The sequence below is a fragment of the Phoenix dactylifera genome, chromosome 3 (assembly GCF_051530095.1).
Source record: "Phoenix dactylifera cultivar Ajwa chromosome 3, Ajwa_hap1_PhDact_Kaust_v1.1, whole genome shotgun sequence".
Taxonomy (NCBI): Eukaryota; Viridiplantae; Streptophyta; class Magnoliopsida; order Arecales; family Arecaceae; genus Phoenix; species Phoenix dactylifera.
The window spans coordinates 48,774,725-48,794,422 of NC_143192.1; the positions used below are offsets into that span (position 1 = coordinate 48,774,725).

The 19,698-nt window shown below is 38.9% G+C and overlaps 2 protein-coding genes, 1 long non-coding RNA gene and 1 other non-coding gene across 4 annotated transcripts; 2 read left to right on the top strand and 2 right to left on the bottom strand.

Annotated features, from left to right (window-relative positions):
• The first annotated feature begins 768 nt into the window (after positions 1-768).
• LOC113462974 (U6 spliceosomal RNA) lies at positions 769-871 on the top strand. Its single transcript, XR_005510803.2, has one exon. It is a non-coding gene; the product is annotated as a U6 spliceosomal RNA (small nuclear RNA).
• Positions 819-2,390, top strand: LOC148714426 (uncharacterized). The gene is made up of 2 exons (XR_015976555.2): positions 819-1,039; positions 2,052-2,390. It is a non-coding gene; the product is annotated as an uncharacterized LOC148714426 (long non-coding RNA).
• A 1,451-nt stretch (positions 2,391-3,841) lies between these two features.
• On the bottom strand, positions 3,842-8,355 carry CT-BMY (chloroplast beta-amylase). The gene is made up of 4 exons (XM_008796644.6): positions 7,632-8,355; positions 5,927-6,137; positions 5,356-5,466; positions 3,842-5,082 (listed from the first exon to the last, which is right to left on the bottom strand). Exons 1-4 carry the CDS (start codon positions 8,156-8,158, stop codon positions 4,288-4,290), a joined length of 1,644 nt encoding a protein of 547 aa, XP_008794866.3. The 5' UTR covers positions 8,159-8,355; the 3' UTR covers positions 3,842-4,287.
• Positions 8,356-12,828: 4,473 nt separating this feature from the next.
• LOC103710763 (uncharacterized) lies at positions 12,829-19,579 on the bottom strand. The gene is made up of 7 exons (XM_008796643.6): positions 19,243-19,579; positions 19,052-19,138; positions 18,896-18,943; positions 18,673-18,759; positions 16,701-17,309; positions 15,970-16,041; positions 12,829-13,268 (listed from the first exon to the last, which is right to left on the bottom strand). The coding sequence occupies exons 1-7, from the start codon at positions 19,366-19,368 to the stop codon at positions 13,035-13,037; spliced, it is 1,263 nt and encodes a 420-aa protein (XP_008794865.3). The 5' UTR covers positions 19,369-19,579; the 3' UTR covers positions 12,829-13,034.
• Between the last annotated feature and the right edge of the window lie 119 nt (positions 19,580-19,698).

Here is a 19,698-nt window from a genome sequence, read left to right on the forward strand (position 1 = left end):
GACAAAAATTAGACTTCAGTGACTTTGGTTGGATGAAAATGAGACAATAGAAATTTGTTATTGGCTCTCGAGATGTTCTTGATGATTAGTTGCGGGCTTTTATGTCACTCAATTTACTTAAAGATGGGAGAGCATTGTGGTTATCCTAGAGCAGAAGACATTTTGTCCGTAAATCTCATATCTTGCAGCCTATCGAGCGAAGAAGGAGGAAGAAGAAAAATCTTCACCCATTCTTGTCACAAATTAATATCGACAGCAGCAGTAGAACGCAGTGATGTAGAAAGCGAAGTGGAGTTCCAGGAAGTCATGGAAAAAGCCACTGCAATAGGAGACCAGTTCTTTCATGACTACTTCCTCTTTTTTGGGTATGCAAATATGGTGGAGTCATTGGGTTTTCAAATCTTGATTTCCTCACAAGGCTGACCCTTGAAGAGATTTTTCAGGTCGTGTGGGTTGGCATGATTCATGCAGGCCGCATCAGACTGGACGCGTGTGAGTACAGAATCTACAGATGTGGTTCCATCATGCTGAAACCCAGTAGAGTATAGATCTTCTTTTAGTTCATATTAGTGAAAAAATATTGGAATCTTCTGAAGTCCGAGTCTTTTAATTGGCCTGCACACACGGCGAGCTCTCTATTTAATGGTCAAGATTCTATCTTAGAGATCGTAGGGCTGGAAAGAGCAGTCCCCAGAAGAGTTTAGTCCCATATCGCTTAAATAGAATACAGAAATATCCTTTATGTAATAGATTTCGTACGTAGTAGTCGTCTCTTCGGAGACATCCGATAAAATTGGAACGATACAGAGAAGATTAGCATGGCCCCTGCGCAAGGATGACACGCATAAATCGAGAAATGGTCCAAATTTTTTTTCCCAATCGCGATCCAAGAAATGATTCCCCCCCCTTCCCAATCGTGATCTCCTTTTCTTTTGCTTCGTTTTTTATTTCGATCTGATCTGAAAGCGATCTCTTTCTTTTTTGCTCCCTTTTCGATTTCGTCGATTTATACCAGCTGTGAAGACGGAAGACTTATCAGGTGATGCCTCCCCCCCCCCCAACCCTCCTACCAATTTCTAACTTGTTTGCGTTCTCTTTCAAACCCTAGGTCTGAAGATGCACCAGGTAATGTCGCAAACCCTGCAGTCTCACCTGCTTCCAAACCCTGGAATTTCGTGTGCTTTTATTTTTTTTATTTTTTTAATTATGGAAGATCATCCTTGAAATTGATTGGAGCCCCAACAATGTTCTTATTTTTCTCCGAATATCTAGCTTTAATTTTCATCATGACGATGGTATCTGCTCTAGAATTTCATGTGCCTTTTGTTTTTACTTTTCCTTATCTTTTTCTTTTCATAGGCTAAAGAACAACAGTAGAACCTGAATGGAGCTCCAACAAACTTTTTATTCATTTATAAGCGTCATGGTTCAGGGATCTATTCTTTTGTCTTTTCTTTCCATACTTACATTAGGGGGTAACTGCTTTAATCCGAAGCACTAGAAACTCATCATCTCTATGCAGTGTTGGGTGATAACTGTAGATGCAAAGACTGTATTTGTAGAGATTTGACACCTTATTATTGGGTTCGGTTTCGAAATCTGTCAAAATTTTAGAAGTTTGAAATCTTATGACACTTGCCTCGTTTGCCCGCTTTGATTGAGCATTTACCCTTTTCTTTTATCCTCTTTGTAATGGAGGGTTCGCAGCTAGCTGTCGATCCCTCTTATTGGATGGATAGTTGGTGTAGGTGAACTGATGCCCATGAATAGAAATTTAGTTGACTTAGGATTACCTAAACAATCTTTACGATGGTATCACAGCCTGTGGAAATATGCTTAAATTGAAACAAATTCCTGGCTGCTTTCAATATGTGGATTGCTAAAATTGTGAAATAGGTAGGACTTGATTGAGAAATGTGAAGTGGGCCTTGATGACTCAGAAACATGTTACTCGTTTTATAGATTCATCTACATTTTAAACGAATAGGTTTAGGAATATGATCCAGAGTTTGTAAGAGACTTGATAACAGGTTATATTCTGAATTTGTCAGGACCCTCCCCAGACTGCTTGACTAGGGAAGAAGAATGGTTCAAGAGGAGCAGGTGCAATTCAGAGGTAGACTGTTTATCAGAAGATGTGTTTTTCCTTGTTGTCATATCAATTCAGGTGATAGAGTAAAGAGAGCAATTCTTTAGCTGCACAATGAATCAGAGAAATGTCATGTGGTTATTCTCGAAAAAAAAGAAGGTCATTCCATATGAATTTGGTGACCTTTCTTTGTCAGATTTATGTATCACTTGGGGCTTGCGCCACTTGTTCACACGGTTTATTCTTTATAGTTCATTCATATAGATAACAGGGGACTCCACCCTGACATAATTGTGCCAGAGCAATATGTTGGAGTTATTTGATCTATTTAATTTGAAAACTGTAATGAATTTGTTCTTGGGAGCAGAATGCTTAGCCTAGAGTGAAGTAGAGTATGTTAGTGATAGATCGAATCTTTAGTAACAGGAATCTGTGTACTCACCAAATGCATTCAAGACAGTTGCTCTGAATGGATAATACCAAGTGGAAAACATCAGACATGCAAATTCTGAATTTACAGTGTCTTTATTTCTTTTCTGTCATGCATCAAATGAGATGTCATAGTTGATGCAGAGGAAGCTGCATTGGTTTATATGAGAGGGAGACTGCAGATACTGAAGCTTACTTGAATAGCTGACAAAAATTAGAATTGACTTTTGTTGAATGAGATATGAGGCATTAGCAATTGCTGACCTTGAGGATGTTCGGAATGCTTATTTGCAAGCTTTTGTATTAGTCAGTTTACATTTAGAAAGATGGCAGTTATCCAAGAGTAGATAAAAGAGTTTTTGGCTATAAATCCTAAATTTGTTGTGTGAAGAAAGAAGAAAATCTTCCACCTGCTCTGTTACATAAATATTGAAAACAGTAGAATGTGGTAGTTTTCAAAGCAAAGAGGAGTCCCAGGAAGTCATGTCTAGGATCCAATTTATGTTAATTTTGCAAGCTTGCACGCTAAGAGTTCCGGCAATGCAAGTAGGTACATGAAAAGAGGCGAGGTGATGAAGAAAGGCCACTACAATATGGGATAAGTTCTTTCAGTGACTACACTCTATTTTCTTGTTATGCAAACATAGAAATCATTTAGGTTGTTGAATCTTGATTCCTTTTCATGGCTGACCATTGAAGTGATTTTTCAGGTCATAAGGGTTGAAAACAGTGGCATGGTTCGTATAAAGCTTGTTATTACATCATGATATTACAGGTCCAAATATTAGCATTGCCAACAAAATGAACACTAATATACATTTGTCCTGACTAAATCCATTGGTAGGTTCCAGCAGGCTGGAATTAAATTAAGGCAGGAGCCATGAGAGTGCAGATTTAGTTCCAGCTTGCTGGAACGTATCCACTGTTTAAACCTCGATTTATTCTAGCCGGACTTGAGTCAGACTGGGTCCAATGACAGCCCTAGCAGGCAGTTATTAGTTAGTGTATCCGAGTCGACATGATTTTCTCTCCACTATATCATTATAGACTTCATTGATATGCACATAGCAGTTGATGGGTCATAGGCTCATAACATATAAGTTCCTATTAGACCTGGTGTTGTTTGCTGTGGCAATGGCCCTGTCGAGATGTCATTTGGCTTAATTATTTTGGGACAACTTTCCTACAGACTTGTTAATGGAGATTTCATACTATCAAATCATCAAATTCCATAACAACTACTAGCAACTTACAGTTATTTCTTTTATCACCTTATGAATTCAGTCTCTTTGACTATAATTTCAATTATTTTCTGAGAGGTTCTTGGATAATCTAGCAGTCCTTTATTGTAATTATTACACATGATGTACAAATCTTGAGCCCTGCCCATATCTACTATAGGGATGGCATGTTCCAAGCTAAATCTCCAAGAATTAAATATACCTGATTTGTTGCTCGAGAATTGGAGCAGCTGCGCTCTGTCATCATTGTTTAAATTTATGACAATTGTTCTCATTGCTCAAAAAAAAATATAGCCATTTTGAGGCAAATATACTTGATACTCTGCTGAGGCAGGGGCACCCACCTAGGGTATGACCTAGGTCCAAGCACCTGAGAATGCACCAGCCAAGGCTCGAACCTAGAATCTCTAATTGCTAAGTAGAGGGGTATGACTACTGGGGTAAGCCCCAGTTTGTTTACTTTTGTCTTATTTCTGCTTGACTATGCCTTCCAACTGTGTCGATCTATATGGATTCACATCTGTCTATTTACACTGCAGCAGGTACCTTACCCTCTGAGCTCCGGTCTTTACTTCCTATAAAACCAACATAGAGGTCAGAGTGCATGGAGTCACTCTTAGGAAGTGAAACCTTTCTTCCACCTTCTGCCATGCTCTTCACAAATGCCACAAAATGTCGCCAATTCTCTCCTTCAAACAACTTCTTGTTCATCCTCAAATATGTGAATGCACTCAAACCAACTCCTGGATCTGCCCTACTTGTTGCCAACACCTGTGAGTATGCTGACTCATCATATCTCTCCAATGCATTCTCACCTGCAAGCTCTGCTCTGGCCACCTTGGTTGCTTTCTTTACTTGTTGGACTAGCAATTCTGGCGAACAATTTGCATGACCAGGTTGTTGTTCATCCCTCATCTCCATGCATGTAAAGTTTAATACCACACCCCTCTTTGCTAGCATCTGAGCTACTGGAAGGTACCCATCTCTGTATCGCGTGTTGTAGTACCCAGCTGTCAGTTCTGCTGCATGAGAGCGTGTCTGGTAATGCCAATGGATTCCTGCAACCTTTCCAGATAGTTTGGCACCAGTGCCGCGGAATATCCCCTCTGCAGCTGCTAGGATACGGTCTCCATGCCCCAGTAGCTTTCCTGAGTACCATTCAAGGAAGAATTTCCCATAGTCTGAGTTCCATGTTCCTTCTCTTCTGAAGAAACCAGTATCCTCAGGGAACTGGTTGTAGTGCCCAGCATCATGCGGTCCACCCTTGCCCCATCCTTCTTGTCCAATTTCAATAGCAGCAGCTTGCAGAGAAGCTTTCATGTACTGTTAAAGAACACATACACACATTCATGAGAGACTTGTATAATGCAAGTTGAATTGAAATCTTACTGGTTTTCATTTCACAACTTATCGCATTGCACATGATCAGAGAATACTCCTTTTAATCGTGTCTGGAAATCTACCTTATGATCAAGTTACTGATGGTAGGTACAGAACAATGTTTAAATTTACAGTCTCTACTCAAAAAAAGAATTTATCTATCCCTTTCCACCAAGGAGAAAAGCAAGCAACAGTAACTTTGATAGTCTACATTACCTTGTCATAGCATTGAAATTCTCCGATCCCGGGAAACCTCCAAGTTCCATTGCTCTCAGGGTACGATGGATATCTCAGCTCTCCACAAGGGCCCATCCCGACTTGAATTTCCTGAAGGTCAGTATCAGTTGCTGGATGTAAGTTATTGTTGGCATTCTATGAACAGAGAAATGATCAAGACTAGTAATTTGTTGGAATATTTATTGCAATTTTGCAAAATTGTAGATTGCATAATGACTTAAACAAGGTCATGTCAAGATAGGTTCTTCAAATGCAGGGTCCATAGAAAGGATGTTCACCATCAACAGAAGGGGTGCATGATGTTGTACCAATGCTTTTCAGATTTGAAAGAAGTTAATGATAATGATCCAGGACTTAAAATTAAATTTTCTAAATGTGCTAGTTTTTTCATATAGCTGATCTTTTGTTCTCGAGCTTCGGCCATGGATTGAATGTTCAGAGCAATCAAATCTGATCACTGAGACATCACAGTTTGGTCACAAGATCTGTGGTTAATAACTTATATCTGATGAGTTTTTGTTTGAGTTTGATGTGCAGGATTGATGCTCACCACAATCACATCGCCAAGGTAGTCGCTGAATCTTTCATGGAAACTTCTCATGTAGTCGGCATAGACTTGGATGGGAGTTCTGCCCCTTAGGACTGGCAGTGTGTCGCAGCCTAAGGAGATATACTCTGGGTTCCTCCTTCCCGACCTGTCGGTGTATACGATATCTGGATCCTTGCTCATTTCCTGAAGAACCCATGGCGGTAATGGTATGCTGCGAAACATAAAACATTCCCATTCAGAGAGTGTTGAGTTTTGTGATAAGAAACAAACAAAAGCTTTAGAATCTTTCTTTTCTGAAAGATGAATCATATTAGAAAAAGTTCATCTAGCAATCAGATTCAGCCTTACATTTTTGCTCATCTCAGAAATTTAATTTTATGTTAAGTAGCAACATTGATTAGAGTCGCTGCCTTTAAAACCTGTGCCTTGAGAACGGCAGTTCCTAGGACTCAAAATAAGGCTCAAATCATTTTCTGATTCGTATAAATCTTATCACTAAAGATGCAAGGAATTATTTGTGGGAAATGATTGCTAGCTGTTCTGGTTCATGAATAGTTTTTTTTTGTTCCTTCACAAAGAGGAATACATCTCTTTTCCTTCCCTTTCCTTTTCTTTCTTTTTCTTTTTCTTTTTCTTTTTACTTTTTTGACTAGTGAGTCATAATAAAAGTGCTTTCTTCGGAACAACAAAAGCCACTAAAGTAAATACAAAAAAGGACGGGTTTTTAACCGGTAAAAATGAAGGGAAAAAATCTTTTAAAATGCAACAGATGAAATTGATAGGTGAAGATTGAAGGCAGTCTAGTAGAAGAGAAGGTAAACAGCAAAGACAGGGTCTGGTTGTCTCAATTCAAAAGGGTTGTGAAGCCAAGAGAGAGCACAAACACCCCAGCAAACAATTGGCCCTGATACACAGACCAATGGAATGCTAATATGATGAGCGCCTTCTCCAAAGAAACTAATCTTGTAAAAAAAGGGAACTAATCATATGTTAAGAGAAACGTCGTTTGAACCACCAATTGTTCATCCATGGGTTAATTATCAGTGGTGGATAAGAGCAATATTGTTTTTATCCATGATTGGCTCATATTAACTTTAAAAACAATCAAAAAGTTTTTAACCAAGATAAAGGGGCATGTATGATGTCTGTATGCATGCATGTATATACTTCCACTAAATGCTGCCAACCAAACAGCATGAATTTTTTTAATGCTGAGAAGGAAGTCCTCTCTGGTTCACAAAGGAAGGATGGTTGGCTATCAAGTGCGACACCTGTTTCTTCTTTAGCATTTCCCAGGATGGACAAGGAGGCTTCTCTCTGTGGCAATTCTAAGAAGATATATTGGTGATATTGCCTTTGAAAGCATGCAAGTCCAATTTGCAGCTTGTCTTTATATTCTGTACTCCCTCAGAATACATTACATTTGGAATTTGTCTTTTTGAGTGAAAAAGGAGGCTTAATCTTAATATAACCATCTAGGTTCAAATATTTTAAAGCTGTTGCTTGGCAAGGGGGCAAAAGTCCACCAGGACAAGCCCCATGATGGGACATGCTCCGTACCATAATTACTGCTCCAAATACGAAACTCCCTTGATGGCCAAAAGTCAGTTAATTAATTAAGTCGAAAGAAAAGAAGAGGAAAGAAGAGATCGAGGAGCTCCAAAACATTATACTAGTTTAGTGACAACAACAATATCGATCATACCTGCAAGAGTCTCCAACGTTTCCACCACACTGGTGGAAGGACATGACCATCTGAAGCTTGAGACCACTCCTCTCCACCATCTTCACCAGCTCCATGTAGGCCTCCCAGTTATAACGCATGGGCCCATCCTTCTCCACCAGCCCCCACCACACATCCACCATCACCCCCTCCACTCCGGCGCTCCGCAGCGCCATCAGGCTGGCCTGCAGCGCCCGCGCCCGGCTCAGCCCGCCCGACGCCGATACCGTGTCCAGCGGCAGCATCACGTACACCGGCACCCTCGCCGACACCCCTCCTTCGCCGCTCCGCTGGCCTGGCAGCCCGTGGAGCCTCTCGGCCTGCGGCGTCGACGTCGCCCCTCGCTCGACCACTTCACGGTGGCTCGAGGCCCTCACCGCCCGAAGGCGGCACGCCGGCTTGGCAGGGCCGACGTGCACCCGGCTCGGGAACTCCTCGGCGGTCTTGTGGGCCTTGCTAGGGTCTATAGCGGTCATGAAGCAGGTTGGTGAACGTAGAGTCAAGGCCATGGATATTGTAGTCTTTTCTTTACTATCCTAGATTCTATGCGGCTTTCTTTTGCTGCGAATGGGAGGAAAAGATAGAGAGAGGAAGGGAAGAGGTGTGAGATTTTAATGGTGGAGAAAGGGCGGATATTTATAAAAGAAAGATCACGGTAAGGGAGGCTCTTACGTTTGAAGGAGACAAAGTTGGTGGGCTCTCACATAATAAGAAAGGGAGAAAAGTGCCCAGGACCCGGGCACTTTCCCGCTTCAACGTTCCAACGTTCGCCACATGTTCCTCGACGACTCTATCTTTTCATGTGATTTTGACTCTACCTAGACCGTTCGCGGAAATTGTTTTTTTCATTAAAATAAATTTTAAAAAAAATAATTTTTAAAAATATAATATCTGAAAAAATAATTTTAATATATTTGGTTAATCATTAAAAAAAATAACATGCCTTATATTTAGTTGAGCATAGAAAACTTATATCAAATATTTATTATACTTTTAATATAGAAAAAGATCATACCAATAAATTTTGAGGGCTTAGAGATACTTTTAGAAAAAAAAAAATCTAATTCCCAACCAGTGAAAAGTAATTTCCATATTTTTCATGTGTTTTTTTCATAAAACATAAAAATTTTATTTTTATGAAAATGCTACTTTTCTATCCATTCTTTTAAAAACTCTAACCAAATAAGTGTTATTTTTTTGTTTTTTTCGTGGACTGCACTTTTTTTCCTTTTTTTTTCCCACGAACCAAACGAGCAGGATATCAACTTGCCCTCTTCTCTTCATGCTATCCACTGATTTGGAACATTTGGGGTATGGTAGACGAAGACATCGCATTTTAAGCCAAACAAGTCTATAAAGAGACCAATGAAGCTGTGGATTGGATGGCTTTATTTGTGGCAAAAGCTGCGCTCCGAGATTTGTCACTTTCTGATTTTTTTTGGATATATTCACACTAGATTTGTAGAAATTATCCGTTAAAGAAAAAAAAAAAAGTGCCCGTGCGCGCGAAAGTGAAACATAATAGGCTCGATTGTGTTACAGTGTAATATAGCTAGTCCTTATTTCTGGGTTCTATCATGTCATGTAATTGACTAATTTCCCCCCCTCTATAACCAAGTGGTTGGAAAAAGAACCTGTATTTGATAGGGATAAAAAAGGTAAAACCAGTTCGGATAATCGGATAAAGAGTGCTCTTAATTAGATATATCCACTATTAATATATATAATAGATAAGCCAGGATAAGTGACTTTGTTCTGATAATTTATCAAGAGACTTCATTTATCCGGTTTCCAACTAATAGAGTGGGTGTGTTTGGTTTGGCTACCGACCTCAAGGAAAAATTCGCGAGATTCCAGCCATATTTGAAGCCTCTTTTGTCCAGTCCTTTCTTATGCGGATCCCGCTTTTACTTGTAACAGTTCGATCTACACCTCACCTCTTCTTCTCGTTCCCTTCGTCTTTAGATAAGCATGACATGTCGACGGAGAGAAGAGTACTTGTGGTCGTGAGCATTTATCATATATGTTTCCATGTTTCCCGGCGCCCTACCCCATTATCAGGTATTAGTTTATGCTTTTACGAACATGAACGTAGGAAGGCTGAGACTGCACGGGAGCTGGGGTGCACCACCGATGGCTTATAAGACCTAACCATTAACGTGCAAACCATTGATGAGATGATGCAACCATCAATGTAATTGCTGCTAGAGCTAGCTTACACCACAATGGATCACCGATTGACTAGCTTTCTTAACTTAAATCTTGTGATTTCTGCAACCTGCCTTTCAACCATGCGTACACGATAGGTTGCCAATTCCGTGAAGACATCAATTGGCTTACTACTCTTTCAACTGGTCGGTTTGGATGTTTGCGAGAGAAAAGACCACTTGCCTCGAATTCAGGTCAAGATTTACAAATGTGAACGGCGAGGGTTGATGATGTTGATTTCCGACCGACCTTATCAGGAGTATCTATTCTGAGTCAGAATCTAAAATTAAGTAAATAGAACGATGAATTTTTACATCATCATTTAAGTACTGAAGGTTTTAGTTCATCGGCATTAAAATTCAGGGAGTGCAATGAGTGAAATGTCACATATTCAGCAATGCTTCCATCGTGTCTAGGATTTTCCCATCAAGTTGGTGGAAATGATCCCATGGCTAAATTAGTGTTAGGATAAGAGACAGGTCTTGATCACTTAGATGGTGTCATCCCCTGGCTTGGTTGGTGGCGACGCAGCTGCCTCCTACCAAGAGATGTGTGTGTGGAAGGCATGAGGCCTTATCCATGCCTACTTTCCCCCTCTCTTCCTCCACCTTATGTTATGCTCAGGCCACCACCAGACTGCAGCATTCCCTTCTAGTTTGTGGCTCTCATTTCAGTGATTTGTTCTGTTTGAAACCACCCTTTTGCATGCTACAAACAAGGGAGATCAATGTCACCTGCCTCACAAAACTATGCTGAAAAATAGATCGACATAGATCGACATGGGAAAATGATCTTTGTCTGAGAAATCTAATGACTCTCGACCAGCCAGTTAATGTGTTTACAGATGGAATTGTATCAAAGCCAACCCATAATCTCCAGAAATATCTTTCTGCCTGCATTTAGAGGCCTGATATATATTTTTTTTTGCCCCCTCCTCTCTTCTGCCTCTTTTTTCAGTCTGCCCCAATCATCTTATATCGCCCGAGGGAAAGATTTCTGCCCCAGCTTCTTGGTATCAAACTAACAGAACAGAACAAAAAATATCTCCAATGCAGTTCACATGCTTGAACATGAACACGTACCAAAATTATATTTACACATTTGCAAGCATGAATTTGTAACGAAAGAAAGTACGGACATTCACGATCTTGGAAAATGCATTAGGTTTCTGAGTTTGGTAACTACCATTCGAGGTTTGAAATCAGTTTTGAGTTATTTTGATGTGAGTTAATGCTGTCACAATGCAGGACCTCATCTAAAAAAGCTAGCCGGAAGGTTTTTTTTTGGGGGTTCCTTAGTCCTGTATAAATATCCAAGATCTTCTCGGCAAATAACCATGTGGAACTAAACACACACCCGCATGAGTCCTCACATACTCTTTTTGTTCAAATCCTGACGTCCTCGTCAGGCTAAAGGTTCAAATCTATTTAAATCTAATCACAACTACCACGATCCGCTTGTGGTGAACTCATGCATGGCGTAATATTTTACTAATCCACATAAGCTATAGGCCGAGTTCACTCGGATACCATTAGTTACAACTCAGAACACACGCCCGCTTGGGTCCGTCAGCATTAGGTACATACATGAAGGAATCAGGGGCACCATGAGAGAGAGGAGCATGTTAAATTCCTAGAGGATAACGACCTCTGAGCTACCCCAGTTTCCAGAAGCATGTTAGAAAGCTGAAATTTTTTTCACATGCTAAACTTGTAAGTCATGAATAACAACATATATGCCTATGACCAACAACTTCATGGCTTGATGTCATCAATTTTCACCATTTGTTTCCTAGAACAGTGAAATTAGATCCTATTGAGATCGGAAATAACCAAGTTTCTTGCATACCACCAGGAAGAGGTTCCTGCAGTTGGAACCGGTAACCAGATCATTAGCTGCTATTACATATCATCCTGCTCAAGCTCAATAAAATGCCACGGAATTTTACGTGAAAATGAATCAATTGTAATAAAATAAGACTTTCTGATCCATTGGGGTTGCAGATGCAAGTTTGTCTATGATTTGAGGTGCTATGTCACATTCTCATCGAAAGGATCAATTTAGCTCTGTTCACTGTATATTATCCATTCTTGGCATTTTATGGGTATCAGGAGATGGGACTGATGACTTTTTATATCCTCCTCAGATGACACTCATATAATTTATATATATCTATAGATATTCCAATAAAAATCATAGACCAGAAACAAATTTTACAACAAGAGCACATAAAAAGTTGATGTCTTGCAAGAGAGAGAGCCGATATATGTTAGAACTAGAAAATAACATGAACCTAGTATCCATTGACCTGGATTCAGCTCAGGCACCCATCCATATCACCTAAGCATTTTCTTGTGTGATCCCATTTCTGGTGTAAAATTTAAAGATCAATTTAATAGGATGCATCCATACTAGAATGGTATTTTCTTTCCCTGCTATCAAAAGGAAAAAAAAGATCAATTTAATTTTGTCAGGTTTTTGATCTAATTATTTATTTTTATAGGTAAGTACTGAGTTTGGACTCGTTGGGACAACGACCACCAACCAGACATTAGTTATGCTTCTCATCATAAGACTAGCAACGAGTCCAAGATTTTTGTAGGTCTCATCCTAAATGGAGGGAGCAAAATGAAGGCCAACCTTTCTGCTGCTATGAATTCTAGAATCCTACCATATAATGTTTTGATAAACCTTTATCATTACCATCATCTAAAAGAGATGGACGTTCATCAAAACCCCTATTATTTACATTAGAAAAACATACCATGGAAATTGCTAACGTCCTTTTATGGTTTAACAAACAAACATTTTTTCAAACCAACGCAACTGCTACCAGTTTTAGGTCCTCTGCCTTCGTAGAAAAGCATCAGGGCTTTGCTATCACCATACAAATATGATAAAATTTTCTGCAAAAATGTCCAAGATAAAGATAAATTTTCCCAACAACTATGCATCCAAAAGAATATGCAAGTAATGTCAAAACATGATAGTTGATTGTTCTAGGAGACAGCGCATAAAAGAGTTAAACAGCTGATGTGGCCTCCATAGTTAACGATTCAAATATACAGAGCCAGATATATGGTTGCCAGTGCTTATACACATTCCACAATGGTTGATTGAGAAAATACAGAGCCATAGCTTGATCAGTCTTTGATCTTATGTCAGTGGACCCCAAAATCAACACTCAGCTATAGGAAATGCAGACCCAATTTTGTTTCCAAGACGATAGCATTTAATATTGACAGAATACGGACCTAGATAAACATGGTTATCCTCTCCACCCACAAAGAAACAAAAAGTATAAAGGGCAATTTCAAATTCCGGGCTCACTCCAAGTAAAGAGCTGGAGAGAGATTTTAGAACACCATTCCATTCAAACTGGATTGTGAGTAGCTGAGTTTCCGAGTCTGGCTGCAGGTTTGAAAACATAATTACAACAAGGGCGGCACAAGTTTGAATACAAAGAATGTCAGTCAATATATACATGCTGGAGAGAGAGAAAAAGATCATGCAGCACCATGTCTAAGTTACAGGTTTACTTAAATAGATGGAACACCGGCATGCTTGGCTAATTAACATATCAAACATATATGATCATTAGGTATTTTTGGTCAAAGTATGAGCAAAGTACCAAACATCAGATGATTGATGTCTTTTTAGCTTTTTTTCCCAAAAAAAGAGAAAAACTGCATGATCTTCATTATTTTGGAAGTATAAAATATAAAAACATTTTGCAGCTGGCGACTTATCTAAGATCCATGCTGTATATTGCAGCATCTACTTACGAGGAAAAGGTAGGTGCATCACTATCTACTATCATATGTTCTTATTCTTCACCAATCAGTTAAACGTTGTACATGTTGTTCTCTACAAGAAGATCATAGCTAGTATTAAACTATCCAAAAAAAATGATTAAAAAGAGGAACATATGAATGATGCATCCAAACAACCTCCACTAGAAACATAATTTCACCAGTTGGTGTTACAAGAACATTTACTTGCACTAAATATATGAACTATCAATACAACAGAATCCGTTGATGACGTTAAAATGGAAAATTAAAATTTAGCTACTCTCACGCTCCTTCCAGCATTGCTTTAGTACAAGACAATCATCATTCTCAACAAGAATGTTTCAAAGTCAGGGAAATAACTCCACAGAATCTGATTATAAAAATTCTTGAGTTTCAATATTTACTACCTGATAACAACTTTACCTGGCTTCTTTTAATACATTTTTAGTTGGAGAGGGCATATATCACAAGTACCATGATTCCCTACTGTTATTCTTATATACTTGCAATACTCCTCTAAGATTTTTGTTTTGAAATAAGTTAGGATATCTTGTTGAGCACATTATAGAGACCCAAGCTCGTGGTGCAATGTTAGATGTTTTGACCCTAGCTATATAATTCAGGAAGACTGATCCAGCCTGCCATAAACCACCTCCTAATCCACCACTTGGAGAATACAAGAAAACCTAGAAAATGATCTACGAGGTGAGCAACAGAGCATTCAACTGTTTCATGCATAAAGTCATCACTGCTTATGTCCATTTTATCTACTTTATGTGCTTGACTCATTGTTCCCTGTAGCAGTAATAGTCTTGAGTCTGCTCGTTAATCAATAGTCCATTTTAATTTGTGTAATTGTACTTTTGATGTGTTATTGCTGCATTTCCATATCTTGAGTGCTAATTAAGTTGCTTTCTATTTCATTAAGTTGGTCTTTGGTGTTGAAGAATAATCCAATAGCACCCAACCTTCCTTCAGTTTTTAGAAAGAGTCCTGTGATTAGAAATTGTTACAAACTTGATTCTGATATAACCACATATATTATTGGAAACTTGATATAAAGATAAGCCTTACCCAACAACACACCTGCCTATTATTTATAAGAAGGTTGAAATCAAACACCACAGGAAACTAGCAGTTAACAAATGCTTTGTCAGGAATAGACTTAATAGAATTTGACTGTAAACCTTCTCTACCATATCTAAGATTTGAGGAGCTTTTGAAATGCATTTGGAGTCGCTCCAGTGAAACTCAGAAGCAAGATATTATGGCAATATTTCTAAGAAGTCTTGCTAAATAGCTTTTCTGAATATTAAAGTTAAGCCATTTTCTATTCTGTTTTTTAAATGTCTAGTCTAACTTTCAACTTTATTCTTGTTTAGGATCCCAATGCAACCCAAATGCCACTTATGAGTCTAACAACGCATAGGAAGCCATATGAACCCACTTATATTTTAAGTTTAGCATATAATTCAAATAATAATTAAGCTGAGGGCTCTTTTTGCACATAATCCCTTATATGCTTCAGTTTTGCCACCTTGTAATTCAAATAATAATTAAGCTGAGGGCTCTTTTTGCACATAATCCCTTATATGCTTCAGTTTTGCCACCTTGTAAAAGCACCTTGCCTTCTAAATTCTTCCCTCTCCACTAATACCTCCACAAATTTTCTGTTGTAACCTAATTCTTTAGTCCTATTCCTTGGTTGAGCTATCATCTCAACTTCCTATTCCCTCTTCTTGATTCTTCCTTTCTTCATTGATCCACCCGTAGATGAATGCTCACGGCTTAATGTACCATTATTTAACCTGTAATTCTGAATGCCTCATTCCATCAAAGCATTGACAACTGGAAGAAAAGTATGATCAATCAAAATTCTCATTATTAAAGAACAACGAGTTAATTATGATATTTTTATCTTTAGCATCAAGATCACCACTGTTTATGGCATATTTCTGTGTTCATGAGAACATTTGACAAGCAAATGCTTCCATAAATAACGAGTTTTCTATCTGATCAAAGGCATGAGGTTTATTAAAATGACTTTAGAAGCATGCCGCTCCATCTCCATGCATTCTATATACATACGTACATATAGATGCATGCATGCATACATACAAACATACATACATATATATATGTGCAAGTATTTGTATTTACATGAATTGGTTGCATAAGTCTTTGTAAAGATGATCATAGGCAACTTAAATATGTATATCTCTGATTGTGTTTTATGATGAAATTCAAACCTAATAAGTAAAAAACACATAAGATCACTTCCAAAATAGATTGCATATATAAAATATTAAAATTCTTACACTGTGCCCACGTCGCCTTGGAAATATATATCCTTGATAGTCTACTCTCCCTTTAGCTTCTTCTAGGTAAAACTGCAAAAGGAAAGCCCAAGCCGACAGTAAGAATTGCTGCTGCTAGTTATAACCCCCTCTATATTTTTTTGAAAACTAAATATCCAGATCATTAAAATACAACAGATATTAAAAAAGTAAGACATAGGCTTTAACTAATTCACAGCAATAAATAGGAAAGAGATCCTTACACGACACCATGCTTTCTGATGATGCCATGTTTTGTATTTTAACATGGCTATTAAAATTTGTATGACGAGAATGTGGATACTGCTATACCAATCCACTCTTGCCAGTTTGATTGTAAAAGATCATGATCCCTGTTTCAACCATCTCACTTTCCTTGTTATGTTGGACTCATTTATTGTTCGTTTACTTGCTTTGAGAAGGTTTTTTCAGTTTCTGTTGCAGTTAGTGTTGTATGTGGAGTGCAAACTTAATGGCATCCATATTCAAATACATGCATGTAGATGAATAGACTTGTGAAGGCTGTTCGGCAAGAAAATAGAAGGTCATATCCCCATTGAGTTTTATCCATTTGTTTTTTTTCTTTTGCTATACTTTATTTTGGGGAACTTTGCCAGCACCTACCTGACGAAACTCTTCTAAAACATTTAAAACAAATCAGATGCATGACACTAATCAAAGTTAAACATTAAAAAACATGGAAAAGCACTTGCCTGAATCCAGTTGTGGAAACCAGAGACCTCTTGCTCTCCACGTCCCTTGATCTCTCCCACAAAAACATGCTCAAAAGCAGACGAGCAACTAGACCCACCACCTCTTCCATAGAGATCAAACCAGAGACCGATCATCATTCTCTTGAATTCTTCATAATCATCAGATATGACATCCTTATAAACTAAATATTTGTAAAGATATTTGATTGGCGCAGTCCTGCTTATTTCCTCAATAAAGGCAACTTGCTCATGCATTTCTTGAGAAGTAATAACCTCTTTACAACCTTCATGTGGGTTGTAATTATCCAGGAGAGAACAAAAGCGAGAATATGTTGGTCGCCTCCATGTATCATTGCTGACCCAGCTAAACAGGCTTCCTGATGCCCTATCCCCCTCCTGATAAACCTTCTTTCCTTCTCCACAGTCAATTTCATAGTCTTTACCAGGCACCAAGCGATTCAAATCAAGTTCCCATAACCTGCTGCAGGCTTTTGACAAGTCATCAAGCTCCTCTCTTGTGGGCTTAACATCTAAACCATAATCAGCATCATCAATGTATTCCTGTTCACTAGCTGGAACTTTATATCTATGCCAGGTGTCTGTTGGTGCCTTCAAATTGTTGTACACATTAGCAAGAGAATAAATACATTAGAGCGCAATAATTCACATCAGAAAATATCTTACGAACTCTATTAGTTTACAATTGAAGCAAGAAAATCAACAATTAGGTCATGACCAGGTTAGGGGCAGAGTATAATGTTTCACGTCCTATCCAAGTTAAAATATTGCTGTCTTGAGTTAACATATTTAGCAAAATCACATTATCTGGGCTTTTCAAATTAGTCTTATTTCCTTTGTTTATATTATAACTCTTTCTGTCCAAAAATATGCATATAATTATTAAATCTTTTTGAGGAAATTTAAGATGAAGGTGCCCAACAAATTTCATTAAGGCAATGATATTACAAGGAAAAAAGAAACAAGGGACACAGGCAAAGAAGGATCTGAGACACCAGTTCCCACCAAATAACACATGGCTGGGCCGCATGGAAAAAAAGAAAAAAAATACATAATTGGATCTGAAATATGTTTAATTATATATAGAATTTTAAGCAAAGTAAAATAATTCGAAAAATAGGTTGGCTAGGGATCAAGGTGTGTGTTTTCTGCCTAAGACTCTGATTTTTCCCAGCATGAACAATCCAAGCTTCTAGCCTTCTCCTCTGAGCGGACAGCCCCAGGGAGAATAAATAGACTGATCTGTGAATAAGCCATAAGAGGTTTTCCTGTCTCTTCTGTGTTAACAGAGGTAGAAAGAGCACAGCAATAAACTTATTTTTTGTGTGCGAAATCATGGAAGGACTGTTTGACTGAGACTGGATGAGTGAATGCATGAGGGTGGCTTGTAGCCGATAGCCCCATGAGACCACTAAGAAGCAAACAAAGGGTGTCCTATATATGCACAAGGAGAAGTCCTAAATGTGGGACTAAAAGAGGAGCAAAGCAAAAGAAAGTTCATAAGTTTCTTAGGAATTTGATTTGGATAGAGCACGGACATCAAAATTCAGCCGTCCAAAAGTTCTACAGAACTCAAGGAAATCGAAGAAAAAGAAATCGAAATCCAGCATCCTCTCTTTTGCATATTGACTGACTTTTGAATAAATAATTATCTACAGTTGGAGGAAAAAGCAACTGTTCCGAGATAGCTCAAATTTCATCTGACCAATAACATTTCACACTACGACGCCATATAATCAGTAACCCCCCTCCCTGGAGAATAAGAAAAGCCAAAATGGATCATACTTAGAGATCAGGTGAGTACCATTTAATAAGAATCCTAAATATCTTCAGGTTCTTCACAACCGACTTCATAAGGAATAAGTATTAAACGTTGCATTGGCGCCCCCAAAAATAATCAAAGATTTTTTTTTTTTTTTTTTTTTTACACTTTTCAATTGAAGTAAAAACAAACCATTTGATGTCCTCGGGGTGGTCGGTGGTGCTGCTTCTTTTTGCCAACAACTTCCCAATCGCCAGCACTTTTATCCTCTCCCTCTTCCTGCAGACCCATCCAAATAAAAATCTTCATTTAGCACCGAACACCGACCCCGTTCATCAAAAACGCCAACTTCATACAGAATCTAGAGAGAGAGAAATAGAGAGAGAAAGTTGGAGCAATGGAACAAAAATCTCGCCTTTGTTGAACTCCATGAGCTCCGAACATGAGGATGACTGATCTCGTCCTGTGGACACATCCAAACAAACCCACCATCTAAGATCCGTCAAAAAATCGACGACTTTCAAGAACATCTCAAACGAGAGAAAGGACAATAGAGAATAAAAGCTCTCGCCTTTCGTGAGCTCCATGGACTCTGATCGTAACGATAGCTGCTATGTTGCTCCTCCTCCGCTTCCTCATGGTGCCCGGATGAAACCACCTGCGATTTACTTCCCCAACATTGTCAGCAGCGAAGAGACCAAACAAACCAAGAAGAGAAGGAGACGAAGGAGAAAGAGAAGAAGAGGAGAAGGAGGAGGAGACCTCGGCCCAGGTGGATCGGGAGCTCTGCTCGTCGCGAGGAGGGGACTGGGTTCGAGGGGCGTCCTCGCCGTCATCCCGGCCGCCACCGAGGGCTACGTCGATCAAACCCTTGATGAGACCTTCCATCTCTGGCCTCCCCTCCTCTCTCTCCGTGTAGTGGGGGAAAGAAGAGGGAAAGCTTTAATTGGATCTGGGGAGCGTTGGCCGCAAGTCTTGGATGGTAACAGGAGGAGGAACGGTCAACTCCCGCGAATTAATTGTTCGTAAATGGTAGTAATAGTCGAAGGCGAAGTCGTCGCCTGGAGGTATCTGACTGCGTTCTGTGAAGCCGCACGTCGGCGGCAACTTTGACATTTAATGGCAATAATAATTATTTTTAAATTTATTTCGATTCCTTTTTGATAATTGTAATAATTTTTGTATTGCAGCATGCACCAAATGAAATTCCCGTGGTAT